Source organism: Desarmillaria tabescens (assembly GCF_030435595.1).
Source record: "Desarmillaria tabescens strain CCBAS 213 chromosome Unknown EV420scaffold_28, whole genome shotgun sequence".
In the NCBI taxonomy this organism is placed as follows: Eukaryota; Fungi; Basidiomycota; class Agaricomycetes; order Agaricales; family Physalacriaceae; genus Desarmillaria; species Desarmillaria tabescens.
Window position 1 is genome coordinate 413,307 of NW_026848327.1, and position 27,696 is coordinate 441,002.

The following is a 27,696-nucleotide window of genomic DNA, read 5'->3' on the forward strand; positions in this document are numbered from 1 at the left end:
AGGTTCCGAGATCCACGGGAAAAAGCAGGGTCCGATTTTTTCTTCGACTTCGAGTGACACCATGACAAGAAGCGGGTTATTTGTTGTTCTCGATGTCGAAGACCTGCTCCTTTTAATTTCGTCTATGCAGCACATGGAACCGTATACCGATCGCTCTCATCGGGCTCACCTCCTGGATATTATCTTGTGTGATGGGTGATGCTAAATGATGGAATCAACCAATCGCAACTGGTAGGTTAAAGTGCACCAGTATCTGTTTTCACGGAGTTCTCGGTTGCTATTACCCAGTGATGGTATGCAATATTTGTTTCATGCTTTGTCTATTAAAAATCTGTATATAGGACAACAACTCCTGACATTGTCTACATCTGGAGCTCACCCAATTGCAACCATTATGCAACTAGCGACCATATCCAGTCCGGAATATCCAGTTATGCTACACTCCTGCATGAGTGACGCCAAAGTACTTCCCCCCATTCATCGTTCAGGCTTGTAATCATCGCCAGCGCCAATCACCTCTTCCATGATCACGAATCTCAGAAGTAGCAAGTCGGTGGACTCCTTGTTACGCCTTGGATACCGTTCATCTCTTCACGGCTCAGTTCTCGTGATTTGTATTCTTCTCCTCGATTACTACAATGGGAGCATACTTGTGAAATCTTTACAAACGTCCACAATTATCTCGGGGTGTGAGTCTATTTAACGAGATTGATTAACTCTGCTGTCGTCACCAGCCGCTATCAGTGCGCTTGTCCTTCTTTCCAACACGGACGATGGTTGCTCATACCTTGACGATCGACGATAGTAAAGTGTTATTGCTCAAAGACTTTAACGCAGAATTAAACTTAGAGGTGCTCTATGCCTTGTTACATGGTGCGCAATTTCTCTCAAATTTCGGGTTTCCATGTCATATTCCCGGATACACACATATCTAGGCTTATACACTGGAATCGTCGCTGTCACTATGTGGAATATCTGTGAGTGGATGTCATCAATGTAGTATTCAAAGCTAAATTGGATGGTACAGATACTAGTGGAAACATACATCCCAGCAATGTCATGGTATGCATAGTCATGGTCATTATATCCCTTTATGTCTTGGCCACGATCGATTTCACCCTCATCTGGTCCATTGGACGCTCTGCATTCACGGTCAACGGAAAGAGTCTCGGGACTGTATTTCTGACAGTGAACGGTCCTGCCACAGCAACACTAGCGACGGGTATAACAGCTATTGTCTCTGTTATCCTTGCCGACTTTACCATGGTATGCAACGTTCTTTGCAGAAAGTTCCCGTCAGCTCACTACTATCCAAATTCAGATTTGGCGTTGCTGGATGGTGTGGGGACAGCGCTGGGTTGTCGTCGTGTTCCCTATATTTTTCCTGCTGTCTGGAATTGGTACTTGTAATAACCCAGATCTGCCATCGTTTCGACTGATATCAGATTCCGAGTCCTAATGTATATAGGATACTCGGTTATTATGCTGTCCTGAACTGATCGTGGGAAAAAATCTATTTGGGGTATCAATCCATCACGGCATTTGCCGACTTTGCTACCTGAGCAAACCGTGGGAATATTTCTATTCGTTCACGGCAATTGCCGTCCTCGCTGCCTGAGCTCATCGTGGGAACCTTTTCTATTCATTTGCCTCTACTTACTCTCATTATTCCCATCTTTTCCCGTCCGTCCATCCGTTCTTTACCGATTGGCGCTCAATTATTTTCTCTCTTCTTGTTCTTCAGCCCGTCTTCATCTCCGGCATTCAAGGTCTCTCTGCTTCCAAGATCGAGACTCTTCGCGACGACGTGTTATTCGAGAAGAAAAAGATCACCATTGAGCGGCACGGATTCTCACCCTTCCAGCGATGGTACCGCAAGATTGCAAGCGTGAAGAATCGGCAAAGGACCATTGCTTGGAAGCCTGGCAAACCTTTCGTGTCGGAGAACCTCTTTTTCCGGACCATCGATATAGGTTGTCTGTTGCCTACGAGTCTCACGGATTCTAGGGTCCAGATGTACGCGACGAAGGGGCTGTGGGCTTATATGGAGCGGTATGGGAATACGGTGAGTTGCACTAATATCAGTTATATCACAATCCTTGGGCTGGTGCGTCGTTTCCATGTCTTCTTGTCATGGTTGACTCAACCCCTGTGTACTAGATGCACCATATGCTGGTTTTCCGGAATATGCACGATTTTTCGGGCGGCGACATTCCAATTATATGCAGACTGATATAAGGAACTCGAGGATCCTATGACGGATTACTGGGTAGAGCTGAATGCTGATAAACGGACGAAGAAAGAACGCGAGATGAAATGTGTGTAATCCTTGCTATGCTGATTCTCCATTCTCCGGCTGAACCCAAGCGTTACACAGTCTGTCAAGTCGCCGCCACAGTACTCGGTCGTAACTCTTGCTTCTACCAAGTCAACCTCTGCACCCGTGCCCTCCTTCTCGACAAAGAGGTCGGCTATGTCCGGCCATTCACCATCATCTTAGAGACTAGGAAGGGCGGTGAGTATTATTCCTATTTTCTTCTTATTCTGTCATGGTTTATCACCTACCTAGGCAAGGCTCGTGCGCTCTTCATTCGCTCCTCCCACTACCCCCACTACCCACCGTCCTCCATCCTCAACACCCTGCCAAAAAATGTGGAAGCGCCACTTGCATCGACTCCAAGTGCATCGGAATGTGGTGTATCGAGGACTGCCGGGGCCTCCATTATCCAAGCTTCATGGCCCGAGAGCTCCAGCGCTACGAAGACGGAGTTGTGTGTAACCTTTGGGGACGCGAAGTGGTACAGAGGAGTCTGACGCAGTGTATTTTCGTACACATCTGTTATAGTTATTAGTCCACGAATTCAATTATTATTGTTACGTTTTTCTTTTATTTTTCTGAGAAAAAAAACATAGGACTCGGACCTGCCACGCGGATGCGTTGGCCCTCACCAACTAGTTTGATCTAGGTTTCAAAATGATCGATGTACTAAAACGATTCATCAACGCAACGGACTATAGACTTGGTGTGAATCTATACTCGTGTTTGATTCTAGCGACGACGTTATGGTGCACCTTTTCTATTCTCTATCGCATTTGGACTGTACTAGGACGGGCTCATGGTGGTATTGGAATATACTACCGTGTCATAGAAGTCCTTGTTGAATCCTCACTTCTCTATTCGGCATCCTTGATCCTATATCTAGGCCTTTTTGCTCACGACAGCTCGAATTCGGCATTAGTCTACTGGGACTCGGTTGCGGCATTTGCAAGGGTGAGCAAATATTCTTACGTTCCGTCGACATCGAATAGACCTGCCATGTAGGGTGTTGCGCCGACGCTTCTTGTCGGGCGCATCGCGGCAGGACACGCGCGACCGGATGACTCTTGGAGCGATGCTTCTTCGACAGGGAATAGCACTGGGGGAGATGTATGCGATCTTGAGGCTCAGACAGAGAATACTGGGATAGGTGAACCCAGCAGTATAGTCGGCTCGGAATAAAGGAGTTGGAAATTTCCCCAGAGTAGAGTCCAAGGGGAAGTTCAATACTTAGTATTTACCAGCGAAATAGTAAATTTCTGTAATGCCTGCCATCTTACCCAATTCGAACTTGTTTTAGCACTACCATTACCTCATCGAACTTCAATCCTTTTTATGCCTGCATTCTACCTCAGTTTATGGGACATCCGGACAAGATATCCGCACTGCTCGAATGGTGTTCAACTTGCGGTATAACAATTGATCCACGGCTGCGTGTTGTTTGCCACGATGAAAGCATCAGCGTTCGTTCTAACGACAAGGAGATTGCACCCTTTTCTTCAGGTGAATACCTATCGGACTATATACAGCTGCAGCTGCTCACTATTATCTGTGGACAGTGGTGCATATTCCAAAAGATGCTATTCTTTCGGTCAAATCGTCCTCTGTTTCGTCGGCCGTCGTCCCCAGCCCTGTTGGACATGAAGCCCAGTTGTCATTGGCGCTTGCTTTATACATTGAACTGTGCGTTGCTTAGTCCTGCTCGTTAGCTCTGTTTGGTGACGTGTAGTAGAACGAAAGGCGCATCATCTCGGTGGCATGGCTATCTGCAATCACTTCCTACACAAATCGTGGACATTCCCATTCTGTGGCAAACAGACGACCATTTCATGGATTCTACGGATAGAAAACACGTTTTAAAGTGGTTAAAGGGGACTGAGGTGGAAAAGGACCTACTGGCGCGTGTGGATGGCCTTACTCGTCTGGTGTGCAGGGTTCTCTTGTTGCGCGGATTTCACTGAAATGATGTCAAAAGGATGAATTACACCAATACTACAGTGAAGTGGCAGAGCCCGTGTTCAAAGCGTACTTCCGAGGCTCATCCACCGCCAAGTGTTCTTTACATGGATTTTATCATGCATATTCGCTAGTCTCATCCAGAGCCTTCCTTGTCGATGCGTATCACGGGCTTTCAATGGTGCCTATCGCAGATGCGTATGCCGTTTCCTTTTCCTGTGCTCCTTGATGGTCTTTTTCTGATCTGTCGCCCCTAGCTTCAATCATTCTCAAGAAAATCATGTACATCTTGAGGTATGAACCTCTTATACCTTTTTTTCTTCTGCCTTACCATGATACAGAGCGAATATGATGTCTGCCCTGAATGTGGTTCCCTGAAGGAATGTGCTCACGACGATGAGCCTTCACCGGGGTCAGAGGATCTTGAGGATCATTTTGAAATGGTCAGCAACACACACATTCCAGCCCACGGGGAAGTGTTCAACACATATGGCGAAACCCTCAGCAATGCTCAGCTGCTTCTACGATATGGCTTCATTCTAGATGTAAATGATAACGATCAAGTCATCTGGGATGTAGAGGAGCTACTGGAAGACATCCCAGACAGCATAATCGAGGCCTGGCGCTCGATTGACATTCCAACGGAGACATGGCAGGATCGTTTTTCTGAATGTGAGCTCGTGCGTTACCAACCTGGGACGCCTATCTTCTACATTGACTGTGATGGAAAAGTTTCACATCATATGTGGTTGTTTTACGCCCTGCTGGCTTGTGTACGGCTTGGCTGCGATTGTTCCTTTGCCGTCATCGCGGATCGCTTAGTTGAGCACGAGGGAATAGACGACCAAAACTTTTCTGGCGTAGTAGATCGCATCATAGCGGATATTGCGGCCTCCATCATCGCCCTTTGCACGAAGAGACAAGCGCAATTGGGCGATCCAACGGATGAGATAGACGCATTGGATGTAAGTAATCCGAATTCCTTTGTTGCTTAGCTGACTTTCCTGTTCAAGTCGACAAGGATGCCTCTCACCTATTCGGCGATGCTCCAGGTAATGGGCGAGCGTTCTATACTGGAGAGTTGTCGTGCTGGATGGTCGGATCTTTCGGGGACATCTTCTGTCTGAGTTCGGCTGCTTTCAACAGTTGCTCATCCTAATCCCAGCCCCGTCAGCATCCGTAGCAAGACCATGGTCACCATCTCATGTTTCATAATGAAGCGATTTCAAGCCGGGCGTCGCCGCAGGTGAGTGCCTTTGGTTACCCGATCATACATCCCTTATTCATTTCGTTCCTTGCAGATTTAACGCAGTGCAATGAACAGGAAGCCATCGTTATGTAGATCCTGATCAGGTTCATCATTCCGACCTGGCTTATAGGAGCCTCGATTCTACGCTCACTTGGGACAATGTACGGGTGAGAAATCCTCTATCGAGATTCCAGTAGCCCTGGCAGCGTGGGCGAGGCGGAAGATGTGCCATTCTGCATTCGTGCATAAGTAATGCAAGTTGGTGGCGAGGCCGCCGGGCAGCGAGCATTTTGTGTTATGCATTCTTTTGATGTTCCTGACAGGCCTGGTTACTTGCGCATATTATATACCTGACAAATAGCTCCAGCCCTTGCAAGTCCAGTCTGAGTAATGCCTGTTTCGTATGAGATTCATTTTGGACCCAACTTGGTATACCAAGTATTCAAGAGCCGTGACCTTCAAATGTCGACCTTCCTCGGGATTACCTTCAGCTGATAATCTGCACTGTCGCGCCTAGCCTACTACCGGAATGTTCTGCTTCGGTCCAAGGCATAGATAATGAACGCTAATGAACATTGACGGCCCTGACTGTATTCACTTCCGCCAAAAAGCGGTGATGACCAAAAACGGAAAACCGGTTTGTTACTGGGTACCACGTGTTCTGCCCGCCACGCTCAAACCGCTCTCAAACCATAACACCGTGTCCATCGTTGCAAGGAGTCTCGACTCTGAGAAGTCTCATTGACACTAAGTCTTGTATCCGCCTATCCTGACGACTTTTTAGGTTGCTGTAACAAGGCGCCGCCTTTGCAGCTTGCTCCCTTCGGCTCTTGTCATGCTCTTTGTGGTGCCTCACTCCCTCGATCCATCATTCCAGGTTTGGCCAATATCGATATTCCTGATATATATCGCCTTAGCCTGAACCTTGATATTCCCTGGATCAGTGCACAGAGTCGGTAACTTCAAACTTCTCAGCCCGCTGACTCAATTATCTCATATGATGGGGACTTGAATGGAGTGTACTAAATGGAATCCCTTTTCGGATCATTACTGTGACTCTCATCCGAGCAGTATCGTAGTTCATCAATCATGCTCTTTGCCCTACGGACCTGTATTGTCTTAGACTTAATGTTTTGGCCTAAAGCACCGCTCCTGTGGAGCCTATATGGAGTGTACTTTTATGGCACAACTTCGCGTAGTATCCTCCTCCCTGACCAGCTATGCATCTTCCAGGTCCTGTTCAAACTTCCAGGCCCGCTTTTCGACGTTTATCCCCGCTAATGTTCACAGTTCTGTTCATTTTATTTGCTTTACTCGCGGGAGTAGGCATATTTCACGGTCATTCACCATACTCCTGGGCAACAGACAAGGGATGGTCGTTAGTGGATACCAGGATTGGTCACCCTACCACTTCTCCATTCATCAATCCCAAAACTGCGGCGCTCGGTCCCAGTAGCTCGACCAACGGTGCTAAACCGACACTTATCAGCGAAAATGAATCTTTCTCAATAAAGCATGATCCTTGGCCGCCTGCTGATCCAGAGCGTCTGACGAATGTCGAAGAGCTAAGGGAGCTCGTGTCAACCACTGACGGGTATTTTGCAAGAGACTGGAGTTTGGGCCTTGGCTGGAATAATGTACGTGACAACCTCGAATATTTTATCTTTGCTAAATTAGGAGCAGATACGATTTATTATCGACTCGGCATTACTGCAAGCAAAGCTTCTTCACCGGACGCTCATTCTTCCATCGTTCGTTTATGCGCGTGGTTGCGAGTACGATATGTGAGTGCCTCCTTTGTGCGGTTTCTCTGTGCTTAAGCACGGCTACAGGCAAGTGTGCTCCGACTATGCCGTGATGGTTAACAAAGGGTGAGAGGCCTTTATTGAATTCAATCGCTACAGTGACTAATCTCCTGTTCACAGGGATGTATTGGGAAGCAATGAATGGCTCGGTCTTCCAATAGACCAGCAGATGGCCTGGGTTCTGCCCATAAATATGATGATTAATATTACTCACCTTCGTCAGTCACACCCAGTCATTACCATATCTGAATATCTTCGCCTTCATGGTCAGGATAGCGATACCATTCGACAAAAAGTGTTCTCACGAGTAAGATTCCAGAGCTGTATGTCATTGAAAATGGGTGGTATGACCCGCCCGAAACTGTGAGAGTCGATGAAGTGGTCGCAAGGACCGAAGAGGCGAACATTTCGGATGTGGAGGAAGGAGGGATTTATAGGACACTCAAGGATGCTCTCCTGGATGATCAAGTTCTGCTAGATTGGGATAAAGCACAGGAATTACTAGGTATCTTGAGTGACGAAGATCTCGAGAGGGTAATCATTGACAACGGATAGGAAGTGGTACATACTTTCAAACCCTTGTGAGTTATCCTCACATCGCAGCAAAGGAGCGTTGACTGATATCTATCAAGGTTAGGGATGGAGTACAGCAAGGCAGTAGTGGATCCCATACGACAGGTCACTCCTCGAAAGAACTTACGTGGATTCAAGAATGATTTTGGAGGACGTAAGGAAGAAGTCGTGCTGCTCGCTGGGGAGGTCCATCATGGACGAAAGCCGGTATGCTCGCCATGATTCTCCTGTCTCGAAATATCTCATTTTCCATCTAGGGATCTATGCGATTTACATCGCGTGCCGCTTTGGATCAGTTCGTCGCTTTGGTGCTAGATGACGTCCGCAGGATTGATGCTGTCTTAGCTCTTGCAGATGCAATGGTTGAACGCATGTACATGTTCACCGAGGGGAGACTCTGGATGGCAGCGCATATACGTCGTGGCGACTGTGAGTCATTGTTTTTGCTATTACAATTAATGCTCACGATGCCCAGTTGTGAGGCACAACTTGGTAATGGAGAGGAGCCCAAAAGAACATATGGCTAGGGTCAAGAACCATTTGAAGGAAGGTGTAGACTTCATCAGGGCACTGAGAATTGGGGAAGAGACATTGAAGATCTGCGATGTCCCAGTATCGCTACAAATTAGTAGAGAAAACCAAGGGTACGGCGGGTTTTGCCGGGTACCGGACCCTTACCCGGCGGGTATGGGTACGGGTTGCCTTTGCTGGATGGTGGCTGTACCCGTGCCGTGATCCTGGGCTTTTTCGGGGGTATTTTCATCATAGATCACCTGTAAATGATTGATTAGATCGAAATAAACAATTTCGGATGCCATCAAAAAATGTGTGACTGCGCCATGACTCCGACCCGTGCCGAAACCCGCGCGGGTCCCGGGTATGGGTCAGCCGGGTATGGGTACGGGTCGGCTTCACGGCACCCGTGGGTTACCCGTGGTGAACCCTACAAATTAGACCAGACATGGAAATTCTCAAGAACAAGGCACCATTAGCAGGAGACTGGTGTGTATTTTTCTTACTCGGGCAAAATATCGTTAACTGATGGGTATCAGGTTCTATGTTGCAACGGACGAGCGGAATAAAAAGGTCTTGGAAGAATTCCGTAAAGAAGGCGCAGTCTTCATGGATGATCTCCTCACCATTTCTGATCGGCGCAATGAGTTATCGTGGGCACTGATGTTTACCGATTTTCGTGGCCTGGTGGAGCAGATCGTTTTATCGAGAGCAGCATTCTTTTATGGGCATGCATTGAGTTCGGTTGCTGGCGGTGTGATGAATCTGCGAGCACTGGGGGGGATGGACCCACGCACTGCAGACGTGGACTGACATGCAGCGTTGTAATCCATGACCAATCAAAAGGTTGGGGGTCTAAAGGTGCGCTGAACTTTGTCGTCCGTAAAACGCAGATAATGATTACAACGTCGAAGCAAGTTCATCCACAAGACTCTTTATCAGAACAACATCATGGTTTCCTCCCTTGTGAAATTATCTCTAGAATTACATTGGTTCCAATTTCCTTCCTTTACTATTGCAAGTATATCTCATGGCTAACACTTAAATACCACTCCAAATGAGGTCTTCGTCAACCAACACCTCCGCAACACTCATAACGTCCGCCTCATTGGCACTTCTAGATGCACAGATACTGAATAATCCCTTCTCCACCACCCAAGCCATTCGCGCATCATTATAGAACGAGAACGCCATTTTGTCTAGCGTGATCCCCAATTCTTGTGACTGGCCGGGAGAGAGTATCTCAGTCTTGGCAAACCCTTTGAGTTCGCGCTTGGGTCGTCGGTAAGAGCACACTTTATCGATAACGTATAACTGGACAACGTCGGATCCAGGTAGCGACCCCGTGTTAGTAACAGTAAGCTTAGCTGTGGCACTGATTTCAGTCGAAGCACCGGTAAGCTTAACTTCAAGCGGCGACCATTCTGTCAAAAGGATTTCTAGTCAGCGGGATCCAAGGTGGGAATTCAAACGAACCGAATGTGGTGTAGCTCAGTCCATGGCCGAAATAGAATGTTGGTCTTCGCTTAGTTTCTTCGTACCCACGGTACCCGACCTTGAACAATATTATTCAACTTTGCTGAAACCATAGGCTAAATGATCATCGACTTACAAAGATACCTTCACCGTATGTCACTCTTCCACTCTCAGCGCCCCAATTGAGATGTGCTGTACAGTCCTCGATACACTTGGGGAACGTGAGAGGTAACCGTCCAGCGGGATTGACTTTGCCAAAGATGACATCGGCAAGGGCATTTCCTATTTTCTTTATAAGAAAACAAGTAGCGATACTGAAGTACGAGTCTGCCCACCACATTCATTTCCGGCAAACCATGCCTGTACTACAGTGCTTGCCTTGTCCACCCAAGGGAACGCCACTGCAGAGCCCTATATAGCTGTATTGAGTAAAGTTGAGCGTGAAGGGGAACGCTGACGAGATCTTACGGATTGATTGACCACAATTGTATTTTGGTTCGCGTCCAGTAATCGCCGCACGAGCTCATCTGTGAGTCCGGGTAGCTCCAACCCTTTTCGATCGCTTGCCTCGGCTTCCCAGTCCATATTGGTTCCAATAACGCATATCACAGCATCGGCATCGCAGGCGATGGTCACGGCATCATCGAGTGCTGTGGTAGGGTCAAGTTTGGGTGCACCGGAGACGCGAAGGGCAGCCATCATGAGCGGAGGCTGTTTCGCTTCCCCTTGGTCAGAAGAGACAGGAAGCGGCGTCTTCCATGGGGAATTGTAATCAGTGGGGTGAACCGATACCAGAGAGGAAACAAACATTAGTGTATTTTACAAGAATTTCGTACGTCTTTCCTTTAACGAGGTCCACAGTGGCAGTCTCTTCAATGGTTCCTAGCCCTTTGGAAATGGTCAACAACGATGCATTCGCTTTCAGAAAGGAACTTTCCATAGAAACTATCGCCGGGAGTTTGGGGGCGGTTCATGCCATTATCCACGATCAGCTTTCCATCGAGACTCATGGTCGCACGTCCGACTAGCGATATTCCCAGTTCGAAGGGACTGCTCTCTTGTGCTGTAATATATCCACGGAGTATGATGTAGAAATGCTCCGCCAAACCTACAATATAATCATCAGTAACACCCATAACAACTATTGATTAAATCGTACCTTTAGGTTTCTCATCATTGATACGGAGGCGTGTTGAGAGGAGAGTGTATGTTGAAAGGGGAGAAGTGTCAGCATCAGGGTCAGAATTGTAGAATGTCGCAGTCCACTGCAGCATTACGATCAGCTGGTCCTTTGGTCAATATAATAAATGACTCACGCCATCTGTGCCATCGGCGGTCTTGATCCATCCATCGAGCATAGGAAGATATCGATGTGCTGCGTGAAAGTAAATTAGAAGAGTGAAGGTAAACAGCAAGAGGTCTACCATAGCATCCTGGTGAATATACAACGTTGATATTGGTCCCCTGAAGAGCTGCCTCGATTCCCTCAAGGGGCGTTACGACATAACTACTGAGCAAGAATGCTGATCCACCGCCACTGACAGTCCTCGTCTTGGCATTTGGTCCAATGACTGCAAGCTTCTTTATTTTTTTCATGTCGAGGGGCAAGACTCCAAGATCGTTTTTTAGTAGAACTATACTCTCCGCAGCCAGTCTTCTGTTGAGGGTAATGTCATCAGGAGAATCGAGCTGACGCTCTGGAAGTGTATTGTTCTTGACAAGAGACGGGTCCGCGCGCACTGCACGTTGAATGACTTGAAGGATGGCGTATGCCCGTGAGGATAAGGCGTCGAAAGATATTTTACCGGCGTGGATAAGATGATTGATGAGGTCCCTTCTCCAGCGTGTGGGTCCAGGCATTTCGAGATCTAGTCCAGCGTTAACGGCCTCTGAAGTAGAGTAGGTCCCACTCCTGAAAACAGATATCGAGTCTTACGCTATGAATGAGAAAGATCGATAGGACTTGACGAACCAGTCGCTCATTACCATACCATCGAATCCCCACTCCTCGCGGAGAATAGTCTGTAGTAGTCGATGATTTTCTGAGCCTAACAAAGACTAGTTTACATTACCTAGTAATACAGAGAAAAGGGGACGCACAATGGATCCCATTGACGCGACTATAAGAGGTCATGACGGCCCAAGGTTTGGCGATCTTCTGAGCCAGCATGAAAGGCATGAGGTATATTTCGCGCAGGGCTTGATGCTGTGGCTTGAGAAATAAGACGTGAACAAGGCTAATAAAACGTACCTCGCTCTCCCACACGAACATCAACGGAAAGTCGTTCATGTTCCATGTCGTTGCACACTAAGACAGTTGTTATCACTCTTATTGGAATGCAGAGAACGGTGTACCAAAATGCTTGATGACAGCGCCGATACCATTGTTTTGAAGACCAATTATGTAGTGAGCGGCAATCGTCCCAGAGAGAAACGGGTCTTCGCTGAAACTTTCAAAAGCCTGCAAAACGTCGATCAGTCCTGATCGAGAAAGATAGAATTGGGATTCACTCTTCCATTCAACGGATTTCTCTGGATGTTACATGTCGGTGCCAAGAGGAGACTACTCCCCTTTGCCTTACATTCACGCGCCAATAATCCTCCCGCTTCGTTTATTAGGCTGATGTCAAAGGTTGCTCCGAGGGCTGTTGCGCATGGAATACATTGTGCTGGAGTAGGCTATTTACTAGTCAGTGTCCGGGTACAAAGAAAGAAAAATCATTCACCAAGAAGTGCGAACTACCCCTCACTCCATTTGGACCGTCAGAGCACTTAATATGAGGCACACCGACGCGCGGGATTGATGTCGTTGTCCACCAGTCTGGCCCAGCAAGCAGAGAAATCTTTTCAGCTACGGTCAGCTTGGCGAGTACATCGTGTAGGTCTGCAGTTCCATAGGATTCGAGGTCGTACGGGGCCATGTCGGGGTAAAGAAAAGAAGGCAACTAAGGCTGAGAGAGATGATCATCATCAATAAATGCCAAGTCAAGTTCGCGGCTCGGGTCTAACACAGAGTTTCCGCGGATGCGGCCCGTTACGTCCGATGGACGGGTCGAGTCGAAAAAAGTTGATTGGTGGAAGCTGGTTTCCAAACTAACGTTCACAAACGTTCAGCATTGAATCTCTGTCACTGTGACCTGTGTCTGCTAATTGACTAGGGCATAATCTCCTTATTATATTTCCTTTTCGTCTGACCCTACCTCGAAAATCGTTTTTAACTACTGCGGGGACCTTCTCCATCTAAATTTCTTTAAATAAAGCGCAGTGGCCCTGGACGCAAATATCTCACTTCCCCTAGATGTCGCTGCATAATGACAGTATTGACTCAAAGGAAGGTAAGGTCGAGGACCCAGTAGCTGTGGCAGACGAGCAAGTACTTTCGCAGTACACGTTCGCGGAGACGAAGAAGATTTTACGAAGAGTGAGTACCACTAATACAGTCTTCCTTTATGTTGCTTAACCGTCTTCGATCAGGTTGACTTACATCTCCTTCCTCTCCTCATGTTGGCGTATCTGCTCAAGGCTTGACTCTCACTGGCAGCTGGCTGTTCGATCCAGTCTAAATCGTATTTTAACAGAACTTGGATTCCAACATCGTCTCATATGTCAAGACCGTTAACACGGGCAAATCTACGAATATCCTGAAGCAACTTCATATGACTACGGATGAGTACGGATACTTGTCCACTATTTTTACGGTACGTAGTCCTCTTGCGATGGAGGCTCAAAGTGCTGACATCACCCATTTAGTGTACTTTCCTGGCGTTCGAAGTCCCTTCGAACTTGATTCTAAAGTGGTCTACGCCTCGATTACATTTTTGTCGTATCATTTTCTTGTGGTATGTGAACATATTGCCTGTGGTAGCCAGTATAGCTATAATCTCTGTCCTTCAGGTCCATAGCTGCTTGTTGCCATGCTGCGGCGACAAACAAAGGCGGCCTTTACGCTGCCCGTGCTTTTCTCGGCCTCTTTGAAGCCGGTCTTTTCCGTATGTTACGTCCTGGAATTTCCCTCCATATCGTTAATGCTAACTATAATCATGTGCAGCCGGAATTCTCCTCCAAATGACATTCTGGTACCGTCCAGACGAACTCGCCTTCCGCATGGCCATGATCACCATTCTCGGACAATTTAGCAATATCCTTGACGCTCTGATTGCGTACGGCCTTGCCTATATCGACGGACGCCACGGTTTGTCAGGTTGGCAATGGGCTTTCATTATCGGTTTGTTATTTTATTTCATCGTGACCTTGAACACCAAACTAACTTTGTTTCAAGTCGGCTGCATAGGATTCGTGCTCACGGCTTTCATTTTCCTATTTCTCCCTGATTACCCCGATTCTCCTCAGGGTCACCGGCAGTTCCTCACTTCAGAGGAAGGCAAGTTCATAGTTGATCGCCTTCCTTCTAACTCGCCCCGCCAATCCGACGCCAACTTCAATTGGGCTGATGTTAGGGCAGCGTGCAAGGACCCCCTTACTTACGGATTCAGTTTCATCTTACTTTGCCAACAGACTGGTATTGCTGGAGTAACCTACCTTTTATCTTGCGTCGTAGCCTACTAAGCATGCTAATCCCTCTGCCATTACAGTACACCTTCTGGTTGCCCTCAATTATTGCTGGCTACGGATTTACAACTACGACGAATGCTCAGCTGCTTAATATTCCCCCTGCCGCTATATATATCATATCCGCGCTTTCATTTGCTTGTAAGGCATTATCTTCTTACCCAAACCTCCATACTGATAACTTCGATATCTAGGGATTTCTGACCATACCTTCAAAATACCCCGGCCCGTGTACATGCTCGTTTCTCTCGTCGTTCTTATCGGTACTTTTATTGGTCTCGCCGTGTGTCGGAACAATGCAGGTCTTCTGACGCTCATTCTCCTCACCGCGATGCCCTACGCAATATACCAGACGATGATATTTCCTTGGCGTTCCCAGAGCACCAAAGGATCATCTTATGCCTCTTTTGCGTTCGCCTTCCAGAATAGCGTGGGCCAGATTGCAAGTATTTTTGCTGCCCAGATTTTTCAGTCGAAGTATGCGCCAAGATGTGAGTGCCTCGTTTTTTTTAATAACTCAGTCTAATTGGCCGTATAGATACCATCCCTTACATCGTGTGCATCATATTCTTTTCGCTTGCGTTGTTTGCCGTCCTCTTTACGTGGTATTTCAGTTATGGTACCGAGAAGGAGAATAGGCGCCTGGCAAAGGAAAGGAGGACGGCAGGGAAAGTAGACAACGTTGTCGTCGTATAGATATTGGCGCGTTCTCAGACCTCCGATTCTATCTTCAGGGGGTTTGTGGTGGATATTTCAACGGTTATAGTTTTCCAACATAGGTCGTTTCATGATTCTTCATTTCTGTTCACGCGTGTATCGAGGAGATACGTCTTCCTCTTCTTATCTTACTTACGGCCGTATTCAAAGACTGCGATAATGTTGAATGTCCTTATGACATGAAGAATGGACCCGACGGGTCACTTGAGTTCTAAGTACTTCTAAGCTATCCGATTACAAACTTGCTTAGAAGCGGTATTATGATGAAGTTCCTCCGTATGATATTCGACCCTTGCGTGAGTAAAAGACGACGGCGAAATTTTTGTGCTAAGCATGAGATCCACAGCTGTGTGGCAAACGATACGATCAGCTGAGAACGAGAATCAATTAATCCCTCGGTACCGGAGGAAATTCAATATAATATTCGTTGTTCCACCGAATAAAGGTAAATAAACTAAGCTAAAACGCCCTCACGGGGACAGTACAACATTTATTGGTACGATGTATTATAACATAGATATTAAGGATCTGAAATCAATTACACAGCGGACTCCTCCAAGTCAGTCTCATTATCAGACGACTACTCTTCAAAATCACTAAGAGGTAGAGTGTCCAGCTCGTGACTAACATCCGCTTCTGGTGTGGAGTCGCTATTGTCCGACACAACGCCTGTATCAGTTGTTTGGTGAAGATTGAGCACGAGCCGGGACATCAAGGTTACAGATACGCTGCGGTACCGTTAGGATATTAATAACACTGCGCCAAGACAAAGAAGGATGTGTACGGTCTTACCTACTGGCGAAGGAAGAAAGGCCACCCCTGAGAAAGAGCTTTATTAACAATGTCAGCATCGGGGTAATACAACAGAGTAGAAGAGCTACCCCTGCTAGCTGTTCGCACATCAATCCAAACGTTATCAGTGAGAAGATCGAACATACATAGAAGGTGAGAACGTTGGAAAGCGTGGCTAGCGCCATAGCCCTAAATGGAGCTTTGATTATTAGGAAGCGAGATTGTGCAGGGGAGGGACGAACGCATAATAAATGACTCCTGCCATTGCAGCCGCTCATCAGTTAGCCAACTCGGCGATCAGAGGCGGCAGACGCACCGTCTCTAAAAACGAGGTACAAAAGGGGTATATTTTCTGTTCTATTTTTATATGCCGTGTAAAAGGTGAGGGAGAAAAGCATCGAGTCGTAGATGAAGAGCGCCTCCCATGCAGTCGCGACACCTGGCAGTTAATTAATAAGTATGTGTACTTCCAAGGGTCGATATAAACGTAGACTGACGGATGGCTCTACAATGAAAAAAGAAAGTCAGCAATTACTCCGGCAGAATAGATGAACGGAAATGCACGTTACGCGAGACAAACCGATATGACATCCGGAATCCTTCCATCGGTCGCTTTTCTGGTCCGTTAGAGACCACTTTGAAGAGAAAAATGAATCGGCAAGATTGTCGTCAAACGGAAATAGAACGCACACAAGACACTGCAAAGAGTATCACTCCGCTCCCGAGCATGTACATTAATACCCTGATGTTGCATGTATACAATGCATAAATACGCATGGTCAACAGGGCTTCGCGGAATCAGCGGAAGGTTCTCAACACAGGCTAAAGAAGGGACTTGCCGCATACGACGATTTGGCTAACAACGAGCAGGATTTGGCGATAAAGCGCGTATTTGTTACAACTGCGCAAAATCCGTCAACAGCTGAATTTTATGGTGGCGCAAATCAGAAAACGAAATACCTCTAAACACGACAATGAGCCCTGATTAATATTTAAGGACAGACGTGAACAGCTCACCGTTGTTGATAATGCCGTAAATCCTAAGATAGCGACAGTTATGTTTCCGAAAAACGCCAGATATCGATTGGTGAAAAATAAATAAGAACCAAATGTCTTCGGTTTACTCCAGAGTAGACGGAGTTCATCATCTGCACTAGTCAGAACTGAGTAGCATGGCAACGGGGGATAGTCATACCGATGGTTATCAGATGGTCCCAGTACAGAAACGCTGGAAATGCGACAAACGGTAAGCATTAATATTTGGAATCCTGGGGTAGCGAAGCGGACATACAGAGTGATATTATTTGAAGATACCCATGAAGCAATCTACGGACATCGTCATCAATTCGTGCTGAATGAAACTGGTGGACTTACATTTCCCAAGCCTGCTCATTGTCCATGTTATCCATGGTAGTAAGAGCTTAAGTTAATATGCTGCTCATAAGCATCTCTCACTGCCCAGCTTGATATTGGGATCTTGTTGAACAAACAAAAATGTCCATACGTTGACAACATTGACAGTTGGTGGATGCAACGCGACATTAAAACACTTGATGCCAGGTTGGTCGTGGGAGTTGCTGATCACTGTTAATCAACGGAAGATTGCCTCCGAGTCTGGAGCCATCGATCGGCACGACTTTCCAAACCACGTGGAAAAAATCGACAATGGTCAAATTGAAATGACAGCGGCGTCATCTCGATCTCAGCTTATCTTCGCTCTCATGTTGTTTTCCGCCCGAAGAAGTGGCGGTAGCCGTACTGCTCCTGGTTCTTTCTCCCAGGATATATTATTTTCTCTGTGGGCCTCGATGTAGAATCAGATCCGTGCCGGAGCCGAGGCTTCTTAAACGACCGTCTGCAGGTAAATCCGGAGTTGCACTTTTTAGTTGTGTCAAGCTTCTCTCTGGTGCGTTCCGGTAAGTTCTCACTAGAACCGCGCGTCTAGCTGGACTAATAAGCTCTTTGACATCTAGCGACGGATCGGACTTCTCGGCTATATGATACTACCTGGACTCACCTTCTACGACTGACGGCTGGACGCTCCCCACTTTTCCTCCCTTCGATCGGGGAGTCCTAGGATACTGTCCCGTCCTTGTCATCGTTTTCGGACACGACATCTCGATGCTTGACGCCCCTGCTTCTCATTCGAATTTTTTTCTCTTCCTGACTACTCACCACTACTATGTCTGACAATGTGTCGTCTACTGAACAAATGCACGTAGCTACTTCCTTCTTCTGGTGGCGCAAGCGCTAAGATGATTGATGTAGATTGTTTCACAATTACCTGCACATGATCGCTATGTGTTCGTTCGATCGCGTTCGTTGGTGGTGGATGTCGCTAACGTACACGTTTAGCTTTCGTGTACTGGGACCATTTCATTACCTTCGGTCCGTCTTTCTCCCTTCTCGTTTTTCGCTCTTTTGACTTGGTGTAGACATTGAGATTGAGTATCTATGGAAGCAGCCCAAAACACCCAGTGCTCGATTGTTCTTTCTGAACAGATATCTCGCATTTTTTGGGAACATATGCGTGACAGTGCTTTCGTTCACAACATTATCTATGACGGTGCGCACACCCACTCCAGTATCTCAATTGACAGCTAATAAGTTTATAGAGGTGGGTTTATCAGAGTTTTCTTGGTGGTATAAAGTTAATATCGTCCACCAAATCAGCTGTGGACACTACAACTTGGTCCGCCAAGCGCTGCTAATCATCAGCCAAATTATTGTTTGCAGTAAGTATCTCATGCTTCCTAAGTTTAGTACTGATGTTCCTCGCAGTTCTTTTAACGATGCGAATATACGCTATTTATGCGTGTAACCTGCGTATTCTCTGTTATATGGTGGCGAGTGCCGTCATTCTGGCCGGCGTTTCCTGCGTACGTGTCAGAATGTCTTGTCAAGAGATTCCCTTCTGATTCATGTCCAGTGGTCTCTCTTCGGTCAAAAACATGTCGACTTCAAGCCTTCGTCTGGTTGTCACATTGGTTTGGACCGAGATACGTATGTCTCGCCGTCGGTCAAGTCTTTCATCGGCTAACTTGGACTTTCCAGCGCCATCCGTAAGCAGTTTCTGACTGCTCGCACTTGGACAGCGAGGCATGATTCATCCTACAGGAATAGCGTCGGCGTGGGAGGCCCTCTTCATATACGATACCATTCTCTTCAGTCTGACGCTCTTTAAAACGTACAAAGAGCGACGGAACCGTGTTACGCCTGACATTCTATCCCTTATCCTTCGAGATGGTGAGCAACGTTTTACTGGATCTTGGAATCTCCCGACTCTGAGGCGGATTTATCAGGCGCTATATATTTCGCGTAAGGCCATTTTGTCAGTATTTCAGCTTGCAGCACGCTACAGCTACTCTTGCAGCGTCATGGCCCTTGCTAATTTATCTAATATTATTACATTTTACGTGCGTTTTTTTTTTTTTGCATTTGCATGACCGGCACTTTTTGACTTTGTTTCTTTTTTTCAGTTAGCTCCAGTAAGTAGCTCTTTTCCTAGGTGTAATCCTTCTTATCATCCGGTTCCGCCACAGCCGTTTCTCCGTGGATCTCTCTCATCGTTTGCCAGCTGGTGTGTTTTCATGATTTGTCATGCATCAAAGCTAATAACGGCCCAAGCATTTCTGTGACCATGATGTCTCGGCTCATGTTGAATCTGCATCAGACGGCGACTGTTGGAATATTCTCCGCAGGCTTTCCCACAAATGACCTAACATTTCGAACAATTCAGACTGCCACCGTTCGGTCCGATGAAGACGATACCGAGTTACAAGATTTTCCATCACATAGTCGTCTTATTGAACTATAGACTGCTTAGAATTCGTTTCTCTACGGAGATTCATGTGTAGATTTGCACGTTGGTGCGAAAGTGTAAGTTCTGAGACTCCCGCAATTGTCCCACCAAGGCGACAACATTACATCAAGGTCTCGTGCCACGGCAACTCATTCGCTTTACTTCTTGCCAGCCTTCTTTGCCGCCGTCCTCGCCCGATTAATCTGCTTCTTCCATCCGTAGCACTGGTTACAACCTTCGATAACAGTCAGTACGTCCTATGGTAGCAAGGAGCGCCTCCTAACCTGTTAACGCATGCTTCTTGCACTGATAGACGCCATCTTTGTTGATGATGGCTGGAGGACATTCGATGCCCTCGCGGTCGATGGGATCAAACTAGCACGAATGCAGTCAACAACGATAAGAACGGAAAACCGCGAAGTCGACCTACTCCAAAGAACGCATCATTCTCCTCCCTTCCATCGTACCCACAGACCGCACACTATGATCATCGTCAGACGACCAAGATAACAGCGACGAAGAAGATAAGCTACTAACCACTTCCTTGAAATGAGTGCAGAAATAGGCATCGTTGACTTCGATGGTAGCAGGGGCAGCAACTTCAGTTGACATTGCGAAAGAGAGATTGTGTGCGTTCTATAGGATGGTGGTGGTACGTATCCAAGAGCGGATGGGTGGGAAAGAATAGCATTCCTGGAGCTGTCTAGAGTCAGATGTGGGTCCGGGGGGTAAAGCATCATATGACCGGCACCCGTGGCCCAGTATTCCAGGAGGGGCTGGGTCTTCTGCACCCCGAATTTCGCTGTGCACTTCTGGGTCTCGTGGTGGACGAGATCATTGGAAGTTACGTACTATGAACCTCGAAAATAGGCGCTACCATAGGGCGCAGTCGAATTCGTTGAAGCTCGGCAGGAAACGTTGTACCCGCTAATTCCGAAACTTCTCGCTCACATGTTCGCTGGACGAGGTCAAGTGTTCATAGAGTAACCGAATCCGATCGAGCGCTTCAGTCACTGATTTGGGCAGTTTTTTTAAAGAGTGTTTGAGGCAAAGTCTGGTTCCGGTAGACGTCTGTTCCATCTTCCGACTGAGATCTGCTACAAAATTCCTGGAGTGAGGTTGGAATTTGACGGTTGGAACTTGGGAATCGGATTCGGAACGCTGGGTGCCGGTGATCATGTGACCCATCGGCTAGTAACTTTACTATTAGCTTTAGGTAAATTTGCCGGTTCGTCTCGTTTCACCGCTAGTTGCAAGTCCTTACGAGTTCATTGCAACCAAATGCTAATACAAATGCATATCTATATTGGATACAGGCTTGTTATCGAATGGATCCTCTGTTTCCAGGCCTCTGAATGTCTCTAGTCCTCAGCTCGCCTCTTTGGGTGCATTGTGCCTATGTCCATATACAAGCCAATCTTCATGTATTTCCCTCCAGATCTTTCGCATTCGCTGCTCACTGTGCTTAAATAATAATGAATGGCAGCTTCCATATGATCCAGTTAGCTTCACCTGTACGACACGTCCTTCGTCCGAGTCGAATTCCTCACATTTGACGGCGCTGAAACACCTGTAGGGGTTCGATTTAACTCCAGTTCTTGATGATTAGTTCATCTGATCGATCTGTTAGTGCTTTAATTCTGGTACAGGCTCCCTACACGAACGTATCCCTACCAGGATATGGCGAGTCGCAAGCGGTACGTTCCAAAGTATTCAAGGTACGTTACCCGCATTGGGCGATTTATTAGAGGCATCAGCTTTGCCGCCCGTCAGAACAGGATGTCAAAAGTCGATTTTTGATCCTATCTCCCTTGGTACTTCCTATAGAAGTTAGCGTCGCAAATTTGCCACGTAACTTGGGCTATCTTTCAGTAGACGATAACGTCGAAGGCTCCTGGATCCGACTGCGCGTTCATTATTGTTTGATTCACTTTGACGTAGGATCACACTTTTCACCGGCCTTGCTCCCGCAGATACGATGGCAATTCAATATCATAATTAGAATGATCCTGATCGGGAATTCAAGCTACTCAGCACGCGCCAGACCCTGGCGGTATATAAACTCTAGCGGTTACCCTCGCTGTACTCGACTACTCATGGCTTCTACTAAGGGCGTCGCTCTGATCACTGGCTCTTGCCAAGGCCTAGGAAGGGCTATCGCCCTCAGGCTAGCAGAAGATGGATTCGACGTCTCTATCAATGACCTACCATCGAAAACTAGGGAGCTTGAGGCCCTTGCAGCCGAAATTATCGCAAAAGGGAGGAGGCCGTGCGTCGTACCAGGAGACGTCTCGGTTGAAAGTGATGTCATAAGTATCATAGACAACACTGTTCACGAACTGGGGGCGTTGAACGTTGTCAGCAGAACCTCCACATATGCATCAGTTACGATACTCACTACTCTGTGGTGTAGATGGTGGCCAATGCTGGCGTTTGTACCTTCCGTAGCATCTTGGACAGTAAGCCGCAAGCTGCTCCTGCAGTGTTGTCGACATACTTACGTTGGTTTAGCTTCCACGGATGATTGGAATCGTATCTTTACGATAAACGGACAGGGAACTTTCCTCTGCTACAAGTACGCTGCGAAGCAGATGATCAAACAAGGTAACGGCGGACGTATTGTGGGCGCTTCTTCCATTGCGGGGAAACAAGGTTAGTGTATCTGCTAGTCTTTGATCCAAATACTGATGTACATGTACCAGGTTATAGCGATTTAGCCGCTTATAGTGCATCCAAAGGTGCCATCCGCCTTTTCACACAAAGTGCTGGTTCGTTGGTTCTTCCCCGACGTGCACGGCGTAAGTACTGATGTTGCAAGTGTTTAGCCCGAGAATTCGGACCATATGGCATCACAGTGAATGCATACGCACCTGGTAAATCTTATTGTTCATCGAGCTTCCCTCTGATCGAAAACGCTGAACATACTTCCTCAAGGCCCTACTTACACTGAAATGCGTACGTTGCTCTGAATCTTGTGACCGCGGTCTAATATTCCACTACTTCAGTTACCGATCTTGGTAAATCTACAGGAGATGAGAAGGGTTTTTTACGATGCGGTCAGTCGAAGTTCTTCTCAGCTACACTGTGGTGATTAACAATATTTATAATAGCAAATTGCTATGAGTGCCAGAGGACAGCTTCTGGAGCCTACTGACATTGCTAGTATCGTATCTTATCTCGTTTCTAGTGAAGCACGTCTCATAACAGGTGGGTGGTAAATTCGTATCTGATGCAAGCTCACTGAGCGATTGATGTGCAGGTCAAAGCGTGAGTCAAAAATTTCGATCGACTTGCTCAAACCTCACGCCTATCACGGATAGATATCAATTAACTCTGGATTGTTTTTCGATTGAAAGCTGGCTTAGACATAGTAGAAGGGTGTGAGGTAGTTCTGTTTTACAATTTTAAGTTGGATCAGCCTTTCCAGTCCATTATCTGTCCTGTTCAGCGGAAGCTATTTGCAGGTGGCGAGAAATACTGTCCGAAATTGCCCCTACGTCAGTAAGGACGTTTATCTAAAATGGACCATGAGAAACTTTCACGCGGGCCGCGAGTTTTAGAGAGACCGCGAATCTCACCATGTCAAAGCCTTCTTGAGACCGCTTCACAGCTTGCTCTCCCGATGTGCAATATATAGCGCTAAGGATAGTTCAATAAGCGTAGACACGCACACACGCAATGTCAACCAACCACTTCTTTCCTTCGGAATGAGCTACGCGAAGTATTTCTTTGATCACGTTCTCAACACTCGGATGCGGATCCGGCAAGGGTGGCGGATAGCCGAGGGATATAGACAGATCATATGGACCAATGAACAGCACATCTATGAGTCGTCAGTTCGTAAAAGTGAAGTAAGTAGATAGAGTCAACGCTACCAATTCCATCGACAGCTGCTATGTCTTTCATATTCTCTACCCCTTCCTTGGTTTCGATTTGAACCATAACAGTGACCTCTTTATTCGCCGACTCAAGATATTGAGGGACCGTTACACCCCACGTCCCATGGGTGAAGGGGTTCCCGAATCCACGCCTCCCGGCGGGAGGAAATCGGCTGTCCATCACGACTTCCTTGGCCTTCTCTGCCGAAGACACCTAGATCGTTGCTTCATTGTACTCAAAACGTAATTACCTGAAAGAGCGACAGAATACCATAGGAACCAGGACTCCGCGGGCTCCTGCATCGAGGGCATACTTGATCTGCCAACTGGTGCTTGAACTGATCCCAGTGGCGGGAACCCGCACCAAAGCACTCGGAGCTCCGTTTCCTGCGGCATGAATAGCGGCGATGCTCTCGGAGGCGCCTGGGTGGAGCGGTACTTGGCCATGCTCGCAGTCTATCATTACCCACGAGAGTCGGGTGCTGGCTTGAGCTACCGTTCGTGCATGAAAGTAGCCTGGAAGAGATATCCAAGTGCCAAAAGCTGTTCTGTTCGATTTGAAAGCTTCACGAAGGGCGTGGGTCGTCATGGCTGTTGGGGGGGAAACAGTGGAGCCTCGAATTGAATTAGGTAACCAGAAGATACGATGCATATTTTTATCCGTGGGTATAGCAGATCGTGTAGACCTTTCCATTAAAGTCTTACCAACAGCCATGCAGAAAGACGTCCAACATCGATGAATTATTGCCTTATAGATAGAAAAATCTCGAAGTCGACCCCGATCGATCATCTAGGTATTCGCTAACACGCTGATCGATCGGCACTCTGATCCCGCGGGCAAAATAATTTCGCCGGGTGGATGAACAAGAGTCGAGCCAACTGAAGTTAAGATAAAGTCTTCTGTAGCCTGACTTAGTAACGATATTGCGTGATGGGAAGAATACTATCAATCAGCATGTATCGTTTACAGTGACGAAAATATTTTACTAGCTTGTACATTACCCTCATCTAGGAGTAAAACCTGCCGCCGTTAACCGGTATCTTCAAGTTACAGTGAGAACCAAATGGCACGAAAGAGAAGAAAGACCTTACCGTTTGACCTAAGCGGCAGACGCCATTTTTTTTCAGTAAAGGTTAAGGAGCAAAAGCGAAGAGATTAGCTACCTGTAACGAAGCGACCGTCTCTCGATGCAAGGTATGAAACAACACCAGCAACATCAGAAGGCTCGCCCATCATTCCCAACGGGCTTTTGTTTCTCTCCTTATACATAGTTAGGGACTAAGAAGTGCGACGCAGTCTGTAAGCCACCTACCTTCTCGTAGAAGGCGTCCACACCACCCATATCTTGGGCGGCTTCAACCACTGTAGTCGAAGACCAGGTTGGCATGGTCGAAAATTAACGACATGAAGGCTTACTCATAGGAGTATCTATTGCGCCTATTCCCATGTTAGCTAAGACACGAGAAAACAAGCATATCACGGGGCGTACCTGGAGCATAGGTGTTTACTGTGATCCCATATTCTCCAAATTCAGTGGCTAACATGACAGGGAAACAAAGTCACCAAAAAGTACAGATAAAGTCAATGAAACCAGCAACCTGCACATTGCGTAAGGCCTCTAATAGCGAATTTCGAGGCACTATAAGCGCTAACGAATCTTCCACCTATTGTCGGGGCATCAGTATTTAGATGGAGGGCGTTACACGAAACTAACCTTGCTGTCCAAGGACCGAACACGCTCCAATGATTCGACCCCCAGTCCCTTGCTTGATCATCTGTTTTGCAGCAAGTTTGTAACAGATAAAAACACTTCGGGCGTTGACACTGAGGACGCGATCCCAGTCCTCAATTTGGGCTACAAAATTCCAAAAATTAAATACTTTCCATGACGACAGTATAACGCACTGTCCAGCAGTCGCCGCCCAAAACCCATTCCGGCGTTAGCAACCATCTACGAAACGAATGAGAAGACCAGACGCGCATCGAGAAATGACCTAGAACGCACGACATCCAATCGACCCAACTCTGTGACCACTTTGGTCACCATATCTTCCACCTCTTGTTCCACAGACACATCAGCAAGAATTATGCACGACCTCCTACCCTTTGCCGAGATTTCCGCTGAAAGCAATTCCAGTGCTTCTGATTTGCAAGGCAGGTCATTGATAGCCACATCAAAGCCATCGTCAGCGAGTCTGAGAGCAATTGCTTTGCCAATTCCTTGGCCGGCACCGGTCACGATAGCCACGGACATGACAGGGAATCGAGTGAATTCATAAGACGCTATATTGGAGGAGTTTTAAAGGCCGCGACCGAATTGCAACCAGAGATCAAACATGGGATATCCTGGGAACCGGAGCTGCAAGGAGCGGAGGGCGGTTCCATGTGTCATATCCGACACTGAATATCAGCCTATATTAGCTAGAAGATCTGATAGTATATCACGCGGTGATAGGGCTGCCATATTCTGGTGTTGGTGTCATTCACGATTCGGCCCACGGAATTACAGCGTCAGATAATCAAACGTGTACACAATTTGCAAGCACTTTACAAAGGTCAAGACTCGATTTGGGCCAGCCATTCTCTGACAAAGGTAACATTCCGTTTCCGTTCCTGTAGTCATGAAACTGCTGTCAACGGAGATAGTTCCCGTTAGAGAATAACATACCTCAAAATGATCGGGCTTTCTAACCCCTTCTGAGAAATGTGGAAGAGGGTCGATCTTGTCGTCAGTCCGTGACGATAACGATCTCGCCTGTTGTTGACTTGTTAACGAAGGTAGATATGTATGCATGCAAACTTGGTGTACCGTTTCCCACATCAGCGACATCGCGTCTAGGGCGTCCCAACTTTGAACGATAGCGTTCAGAATTTTATCCTCTATACCTGCGCATGAATCTCGATGCGATATCCATGCCTCGACATCTCGTTGGTAGTCTTCTTCGCCGGCGATAATGCTCCTGCATCCAGAGCACACAACGAAGTCGGAGTAGATCCCACGTACTGCTATCCATGGGTCTTCAAGTAGAAAGTTGCGACAAAGTTCTGGGTCAGGTTCGGAGTCATCAAGCGTGGAGAATTTTTTGCTGACAACGAAGACTGGATCAGAAGAGAGAAGAGCTTTCATCTCAAGGCAGGTAAAGGTTGCGAGCTGAGCAGAGGTCAGCGGATGTAAGTCGTTAAAGGCGGCAGTGGCATGAGGGGATAACGAAGAGTCAGATGATCTGGACGAGAGGTTATTCAACATGAACGAGGTGAGTAAAAACAAAACCATTGAAACTTACGACGATTCGTCATCCGCAAGCTGCAGGGCTTGTTCATAAAGAGAAAGAGCCCGAAGACACGGCACTGACAACGGGATGTCCCCGTTGGAGAAAAGATGGAATTGATTCGACGCTGGCGACTCCAACTCGCCTGCATATCGACGAGCGGTGTACTCAGGAAAGGAAGCGCAGGTTGATGTTGAAGGGCAAGATATGTCCATGGCCTGGGGTAAGATGCAAAAGCGTTGAGTGGCGCGTTGACAGAATGTCTAGGTGACATTATGATTATGTCAGTGACGCGTCTACAACCCACAACACCAAGACGAATATCACACATGACTGCGTCAGAGCTATAGATGCTCGAGGACGCTGGCTAGGGCATTCCAACAGGCCCAGAGCCTATACGAAATAGAAAATTCAAACGCACTGCATTTTCAACAACCCGAACGCCACACGGTGACTTCCTGCTTCGGCCCAGGTGATGCGGTACTTCTACTTTTCGATTTACCGTAGCACCCTCCTTGATCTGCCTGCCATTTAGGTGATACTGTATGGCAATGCACATAATGCTCTTGTAGGTCTTTTATGATCGCAGTGATCCGCTCGATCACGCGGTTGACGCGTCATGATTCTCGAATGAATTTTTCCCTGATTGATGATCTGGCCTCCGGCCACCAACGACACCGAAGTATAGGTTGAGATAATCTTTGTCGTGGTTTTCATCTGCCACGAAACCTGCACAATACGGTGAGAGAGAGGAACCGGCGTTTACTTTTTGGTCGATG

The 27,696-nt window shown here is 47.1% G+C and overlaps 13 protein-coding genes across 13 annotated transcripts; 7 read left to right on the forward strand and 6 right to left on the reverse strand.

Annotated features, from left to right (window-relative positions):
* Positions 1-773: 773 nt before the first annotated feature.
* Positions 774-2,814, forward strand: EV420DRAFT_1645315 (uncharacterized protein; the record flags this gene model as incomplete). Its single annotated transcript, XM_060477762.1, has 7 exons — positions 774-873; positions 936-977; positions 1,028-1,266; positions 1,745-2,065; positions 2,240-2,318; positions 2,378-2,515; positions 2,570-2,814. 7 exons carry the CDS (start codon positions 774-776, stop codon positions 2,812-2,814), a joined length of 1,164 nt encoding a protein of 387 aa, XP_060328473.1.
* A 104-nt stretch (positions 2,815-2,918) lies between these two features.
* EV420DRAFT_618660 (uncharacterized protein) lies at positions 2,919-3,593 on the forward strand. Its single transcript, XM_060482823.1, has one exon. It carries the CDS (start codon positions 2,975-2,977, stop codon positions 3,320-3,322), a length of 348 nt encoding a protein of 115 aa, XP_060328474.1. The 5' UTR covers positions 2,919-2,974; the 3' UTR covers positions 3,323-3,593.
* Position 3,594: 1 nt separating this feature from the next.
* On the forward strand, positions 3,595-5,579 carry EV420DRAFT_618637 (SET domain-containing protein). Its single transcript, XM_060482822.1, has 10 exons — positions 3,595-3,820; positions 3,877-4,000; positions 4,050-4,242; positions 4,293-4,471; positions 4,531-4,567; positions 4,615-4,945; positions 5,006-5,238; positions 5,287-5,394; positions 5,439-5,519; positions 5,575-5,579. The coding sequence occupies exons 1-9, from the start codon at positions 3,676-3,678 to the stop codon at positions 5,454-5,456; spliced, it is 1,368 nt and encodes a 455-aa protein (XP_060328475.1). The 5' UTR covers positions 3,595-3,675; the 3' UTR covers positions 5,457-5,519; positions 5,575-5,579.
* A 993-nt stretch (positions 5,580-6,572) lies between these two features.
* EV420DRAFT_1749629 (uncharacterized protein) lies at positions 6,573-9,226 on the forward strand (the record flags this gene model as incomplete). The annotated part of the gene is made up of 11 exons (XM_060480294.1): positions 6,573-7,159; positions 7,206-7,306; positions 7,355-7,393; positions 7,448-7,545; positions 7,647-7,861; positions 7,883-7,908; positions 7,960-8,107; positions 8,158-8,329; positions 8,376-8,591; positions 8,860-8,902; positions 8,953-9,226. The coding sequence occupies exons 1-11, from the start codon at positions 6,743-6,745 to the stop codon at positions 9,224-9,226; spliced, it is 1,749 nt and encodes a 582-aa protein (XP_060328476.1). The 5' UTR covers positions 6,573-6,742.
* A 228-nt stretch (positions 9,227-9,454) lies between these two features.
* EV420DRAFT_1749630 (glycoside hydrolase family 3 protein) lies at positions 9,455-12,845 on the reverse strand (the record flags this gene model as incomplete). The annotated part of the gene is made up of 16 exons (XM_060480295.1): positions 12,616-12,845; positions 12,401-12,568; positions 12,245-12,350; positions 12,141-12,197; positions 11,990-12,088; positions 11,862-11,937; positions 11,314-11,801; positions 11,206-11,264; positions 11,049-11,154; positions 10,827-10,997; positions 10,698-10,777; positions 10,358-10,642; positions 10,225-10,300; positions 10,026-10,171; positions 9,890-9,968; positions 9,455-9,837 (listed from the first exon to the last, which is right to left on the reverse strand). Exons 1-16 carry the CDS (start codon positions 12,808-12,810, stop codon positions 9,455-9,457), a joined length of 2,574 nt encoding a protein of 857 aa, XP_060328477.1. The 5' UTR covers positions 12,811-12,845.
* Positions 12,846-12,982: 137 nt separating this feature from the next.
* Positions 12,983-15,332, forward strand: EV420DRAFT_1556700 (MFS general substrate transporter). The gene is made up of 10 exons (XM_060473675.1): positions 12,983-13,310; positions 13,364-13,411; positions 13,468-13,587; positions 13,640-13,728; positions 13,784-13,878; positions 13,938-14,114; positions 14,169-14,419; positions 14,482-14,599; positions 14,653-14,949; positions 14,997-15,332. Exons 1-10 carry the CDS (start codon positions 13,188-13,190, stop codon positions 15,152-15,154), a joined length of 1,476 nt encoding a protein of 491 aa, XP_060328478.1. The 5' UTR covers positions 12,983-13,187; the 3' UTR covers positions 15,155-15,332.
* Positions 15,333-15,713: 381 nt separating this feature from the next.
* On the reverse strand, positions 15,714-17,555 carry EV420DRAFT_1765901 (uncharacterized protein; the record flags this gene model as incomplete). Its single annotated transcript, XM_060480849.1, has 14 exons — positions 17,342-17,555; positions 17,259-17,293; positions 17,163-17,195; positions 16,985-17,115; positions 16,807-16,870; positions 16,658-16,755; positions 16,532-16,602; positions 16,465-16,472; positions 16,284-16,406; positions 16,210-16,225; positions 16,114-16,156; positions 15,968-16,065; positions 15,804-15,903; positions 15,714-15,755 (listed from the first exon to the last, which is right to left on the reverse strand). The coding sequence occupies exons 1-14, from the start codon at positions 17,374-17,376 to the stop codon at positions 15,714-15,716; spliced, it is 897 nt and encodes a 298-aa protein (XP_060328479.1). The 5' UTR covers positions 17,377-17,555.
* A 113-nt stretch (positions 17,556-17,668) lies between these two features.
* EV420DRAFT_1556709 (uncharacterized protein) lies at positions 17,669-19,738 on the forward strand. The gene is made up of 14 exons (XM_060473676.1): positions 17,669-17,883; positions 17,941-18,181; positions 18,236-18,270; positions 18,323-18,355; positions 18,403-18,535; positions 18,641-18,702; positions 18,749-18,846; positions 18,897-18,970; positions 19,022-19,029; positions 19,085-19,213; positions 19,270-19,285; positions 19,341-19,383; positions 19,447-19,455; positions 19,510-19,738. Exons 2-14 carry the CDS (start codon positions 18,150-18,152, stop codon positions 19,603-19,605), a joined length of 768 nt encoding a protein of 255 aa, XP_060328480.1. The 5' UTR covers positions 17,669-17,883; positions 17,941-18,149; the 3' UTR covers positions 19,606-19,738.
* Positions 19,739-19,750: 12 nt separating this feature from the next.
* EV420DRAFT_1630285 (uncharacterized protein) lies at positions 19,751-20,469 on the reverse strand. Its single transcript, XM_060476110.1, has 4 exons — positions 20,307-20,469; positions 20,200-20,250; positions 20,054-20,144; positions 19,751-20,004 (listed from the first exon to the last, which is right to left on the reverse strand). Exons 1-4 carry the CDS (start codon positions 20,379-20,381, stop codon positions 19,928-19,930), a joined length of 294 nt encoding a protein of 97 aa, XP_060328481.1. The 5' UTR covers positions 20,382-20,469; the 3' UTR covers positions 19,751-19,927.
* Positions 20,470-21,865: 1,396 nt separating this feature from the next.
* EV420DRAFT_1621553 (acetoin reductase family protein) lies at positions 21,866-22,987 on the forward strand (the record flags this gene model as incomplete). The annotated part of the gene is made up of 6 exons (XM_060475712.1): positions 21,866-22,126; positions 22,183-22,228; positions 22,281-22,421; positions 22,472-22,537; positions 22,595-22,642; positions 22,902-22,987. 6 exons carry the CDS (start codon positions 21,866-21,868, stop codon positions 22,985-22,987), a joined length of 648 nt encoding a protein of 215 aa, XP_060328482.1.
* A 213-nt stretch (positions 22,988-23,200) lies between these two features.
* EV420DRAFT_1273213 (Pyruvate/Phosphoenolpyruvate kinase-like domain-containing protein) lies at positions 23,201-24,236 on the reverse strand (the record flags this gene model as incomplete). The annotated part of the gene is made up of 5 exons (XM_060467747.1): positions 23,201-23,284; positions 23,348-23,408; positions 23,460-23,592; positions 23,645-23,861; positions 23,919-24,236. The coding sequence occupies 5 exons, from the start codon at positions 24,234-24,236 to the stop codon at positions 23,201-23,203; spliced, it is 813 nt and encodes a 270-aa protein (XP_060328483.1).
* Positions 24,237-24,803: 567 nt separating this feature from the next.
* On the reverse strand, positions 24,804-26,185 carry EV420DRAFT_1696756 (acetoin reductase family protein; the record flags this gene model as incomplete). The annotated part of the gene is made up of 8 exons (XM_060479438.1): positions 25,654-26,185; positions 25,554-25,599; positions 25,363-25,503; positions 25,247-25,312; positions 25,138-25,185; positions 25,065-25,085; positions 24,961-25,010; positions 24,804-24,908 (listed from the first exon to the last, which is right to left on the reverse strand). Exons 1-8 carry the CDS (start codon positions 25,900-25,902, stop codon positions 24,804-24,806), a joined length of 726 nt encoding a protein of 241 aa, XP_060328484.1. The 5' UTR covers positions 25,903-26,185.
* Positions 26,062-27,290, reverse strand: EV420DRAFT_619348 (uncharacterized protein). The gene is made up of 3 exons (XM_060482824.1): positions 26,933-27,290; positions 26,458-26,872; positions 26,062-26,403 (listed from the first exon to the last, which is right to left on the reverse strand). The coding sequence occupies exons 1-3, from the start codon at positions 27,130-27,132 to the stop codon at positions 26,152-26,154; spliced, it is 867 nt and encodes a 288-aa protein (XP_060328485.1). The 5' UTR covers positions 27,133-27,290; the 3' UTR covers positions 26,062-26,151.
* Between the last annotated feature and the right edge of the window lie 406 nt (positions 27,291-27,696).

What these genes read in the sequence shown, in the direction of transcription:
- EV420DRAFT_618660 (XM_060482823.1), top strand. Translation starts at nt 2,975, where the DNA reads ATGATCGATGTACTAAAACGATTCATCAACGCAACGGACTATAGACTT.
- EV420DRAFT_618637 (XM_060482822.1), top strand. Translation starts at nt 3,676, where the DNA reads ATGGGACATCCGGACAAGATATCCGCACTGCTCGAATGGTGTTCAACT. An exon ending in GCAGGATCGTTTTTCTGAAT is followed by an intron (nt 4,946 to 5,005) that starts GTGAGCTCGTGC and finishes GTGATGGAAAAG; the next exon opens with TTTCACATCATATGTGGTTG. An exon ending in ATGAGATAGACGCATTGGAT is followed by an intron (nt 5,239 to 5,286) that starts GTAAGTAATCCG and finishes TTCCTGTTCAAG; the next exon opens with TCGACAAGGATGCCTCTCAC.
- EV420DRAFT_1556700 (XM_060473675.1), top strand. Translation starts at nt 13,188, where the DNA reads ATGTCGCTGCATAATGACAGTATTGACTCAAAGGAAGGTAAGGTCGAG. An exon ending in CGAAGAAGATTTTACGAAGA is followed by an intron (nt 13,311 to 13,363) that starts GTGAGTACCACT and finishes GTCTTCGATCAG; the next exon opens with GTTGACTTACATCTCCTTCC. An exon ending in GCAATGGGCTTTCATTATCG is followed by an intron (nt 14,115 to 14,168) that starts GTTTGTTATTTT and finishes CTTTGTTTCAAG; the next exon opens with TCGGCTGCATAGGATTCGTG.
- EV420DRAFT_1556709 (XM_060473676.1), top strand. Translation starts at nt 18,150, where the DNA reads ATGTCTGACAATGTGTCGTCTACTGAACAAAT. An exon ending in CCTGCACATGATCGCTATGT is followed by an intron (nt 18,271 to 18,322) that starts GTTCGTTCGATC and finishes GTACACGTTTAG; the next exon opens with CTTTCGTGTACTGGGACCAT. An exon ending in TTCTGGCCGGCGTTTCCTGC is followed by an intron (nt 18,847 to 18,896) that starts GTACGTGTCAGA and finishes ATTCATGTCCAG; the next exon opens with TGGTCTCTCTTCGGTCAAAA.
- EV420DRAFT_1630285 (XM_060476110.1), bottom strand. Translation starts at nt 20,381, where the DNA reads ATGTCAACTGAAGTTGCTGCCCCTGCTACCATCGAAGTCAACGATGCC. An exon ending in GCACTCATTTCAAGGAAGTG is followed by an intron (nt 20,251 to 20,306) that starts GTTAGTAGCTTA and finishes CGATGATCATAG; the next exon opens with TGTGCGGTCTGTGGGTACGA. An exon ending in AGAATGATGCGTTCTTTGGA is followed by an intron (nt 20,145 to 20,199) that starts GTAGGTCGACTT and finishes CATTCGTGCTAG; the next exon opens with TTTGATCCCATCGACCGCGA.
- EV420DRAFT_619348 (XM_060482824.1), bottom strand. Translation starts at nt 27,132, where the DNA reads ATGGACATATCTTGCCCTTCAACATCAACCTGCGCTTCCTTTCCTGAG. An exon ending in CTTGCGGATGACGAATCGTC is followed by an intron (nt 26,873 to 26,932) that starts GTAAGTTTCAAT and finishes CCTCTCGTCCAG; the next exon opens with ATCATCTGACTCTTCGTTAT. An exon ending in TGTCGCTGATGTGGGAAACG is followed by an intron (nt 26,404 to 26,457) that starts GTACACCAAGTT and finishes AGTCAACAACAG; the next exon opens with GCGAGATCGTTATCGTCACG.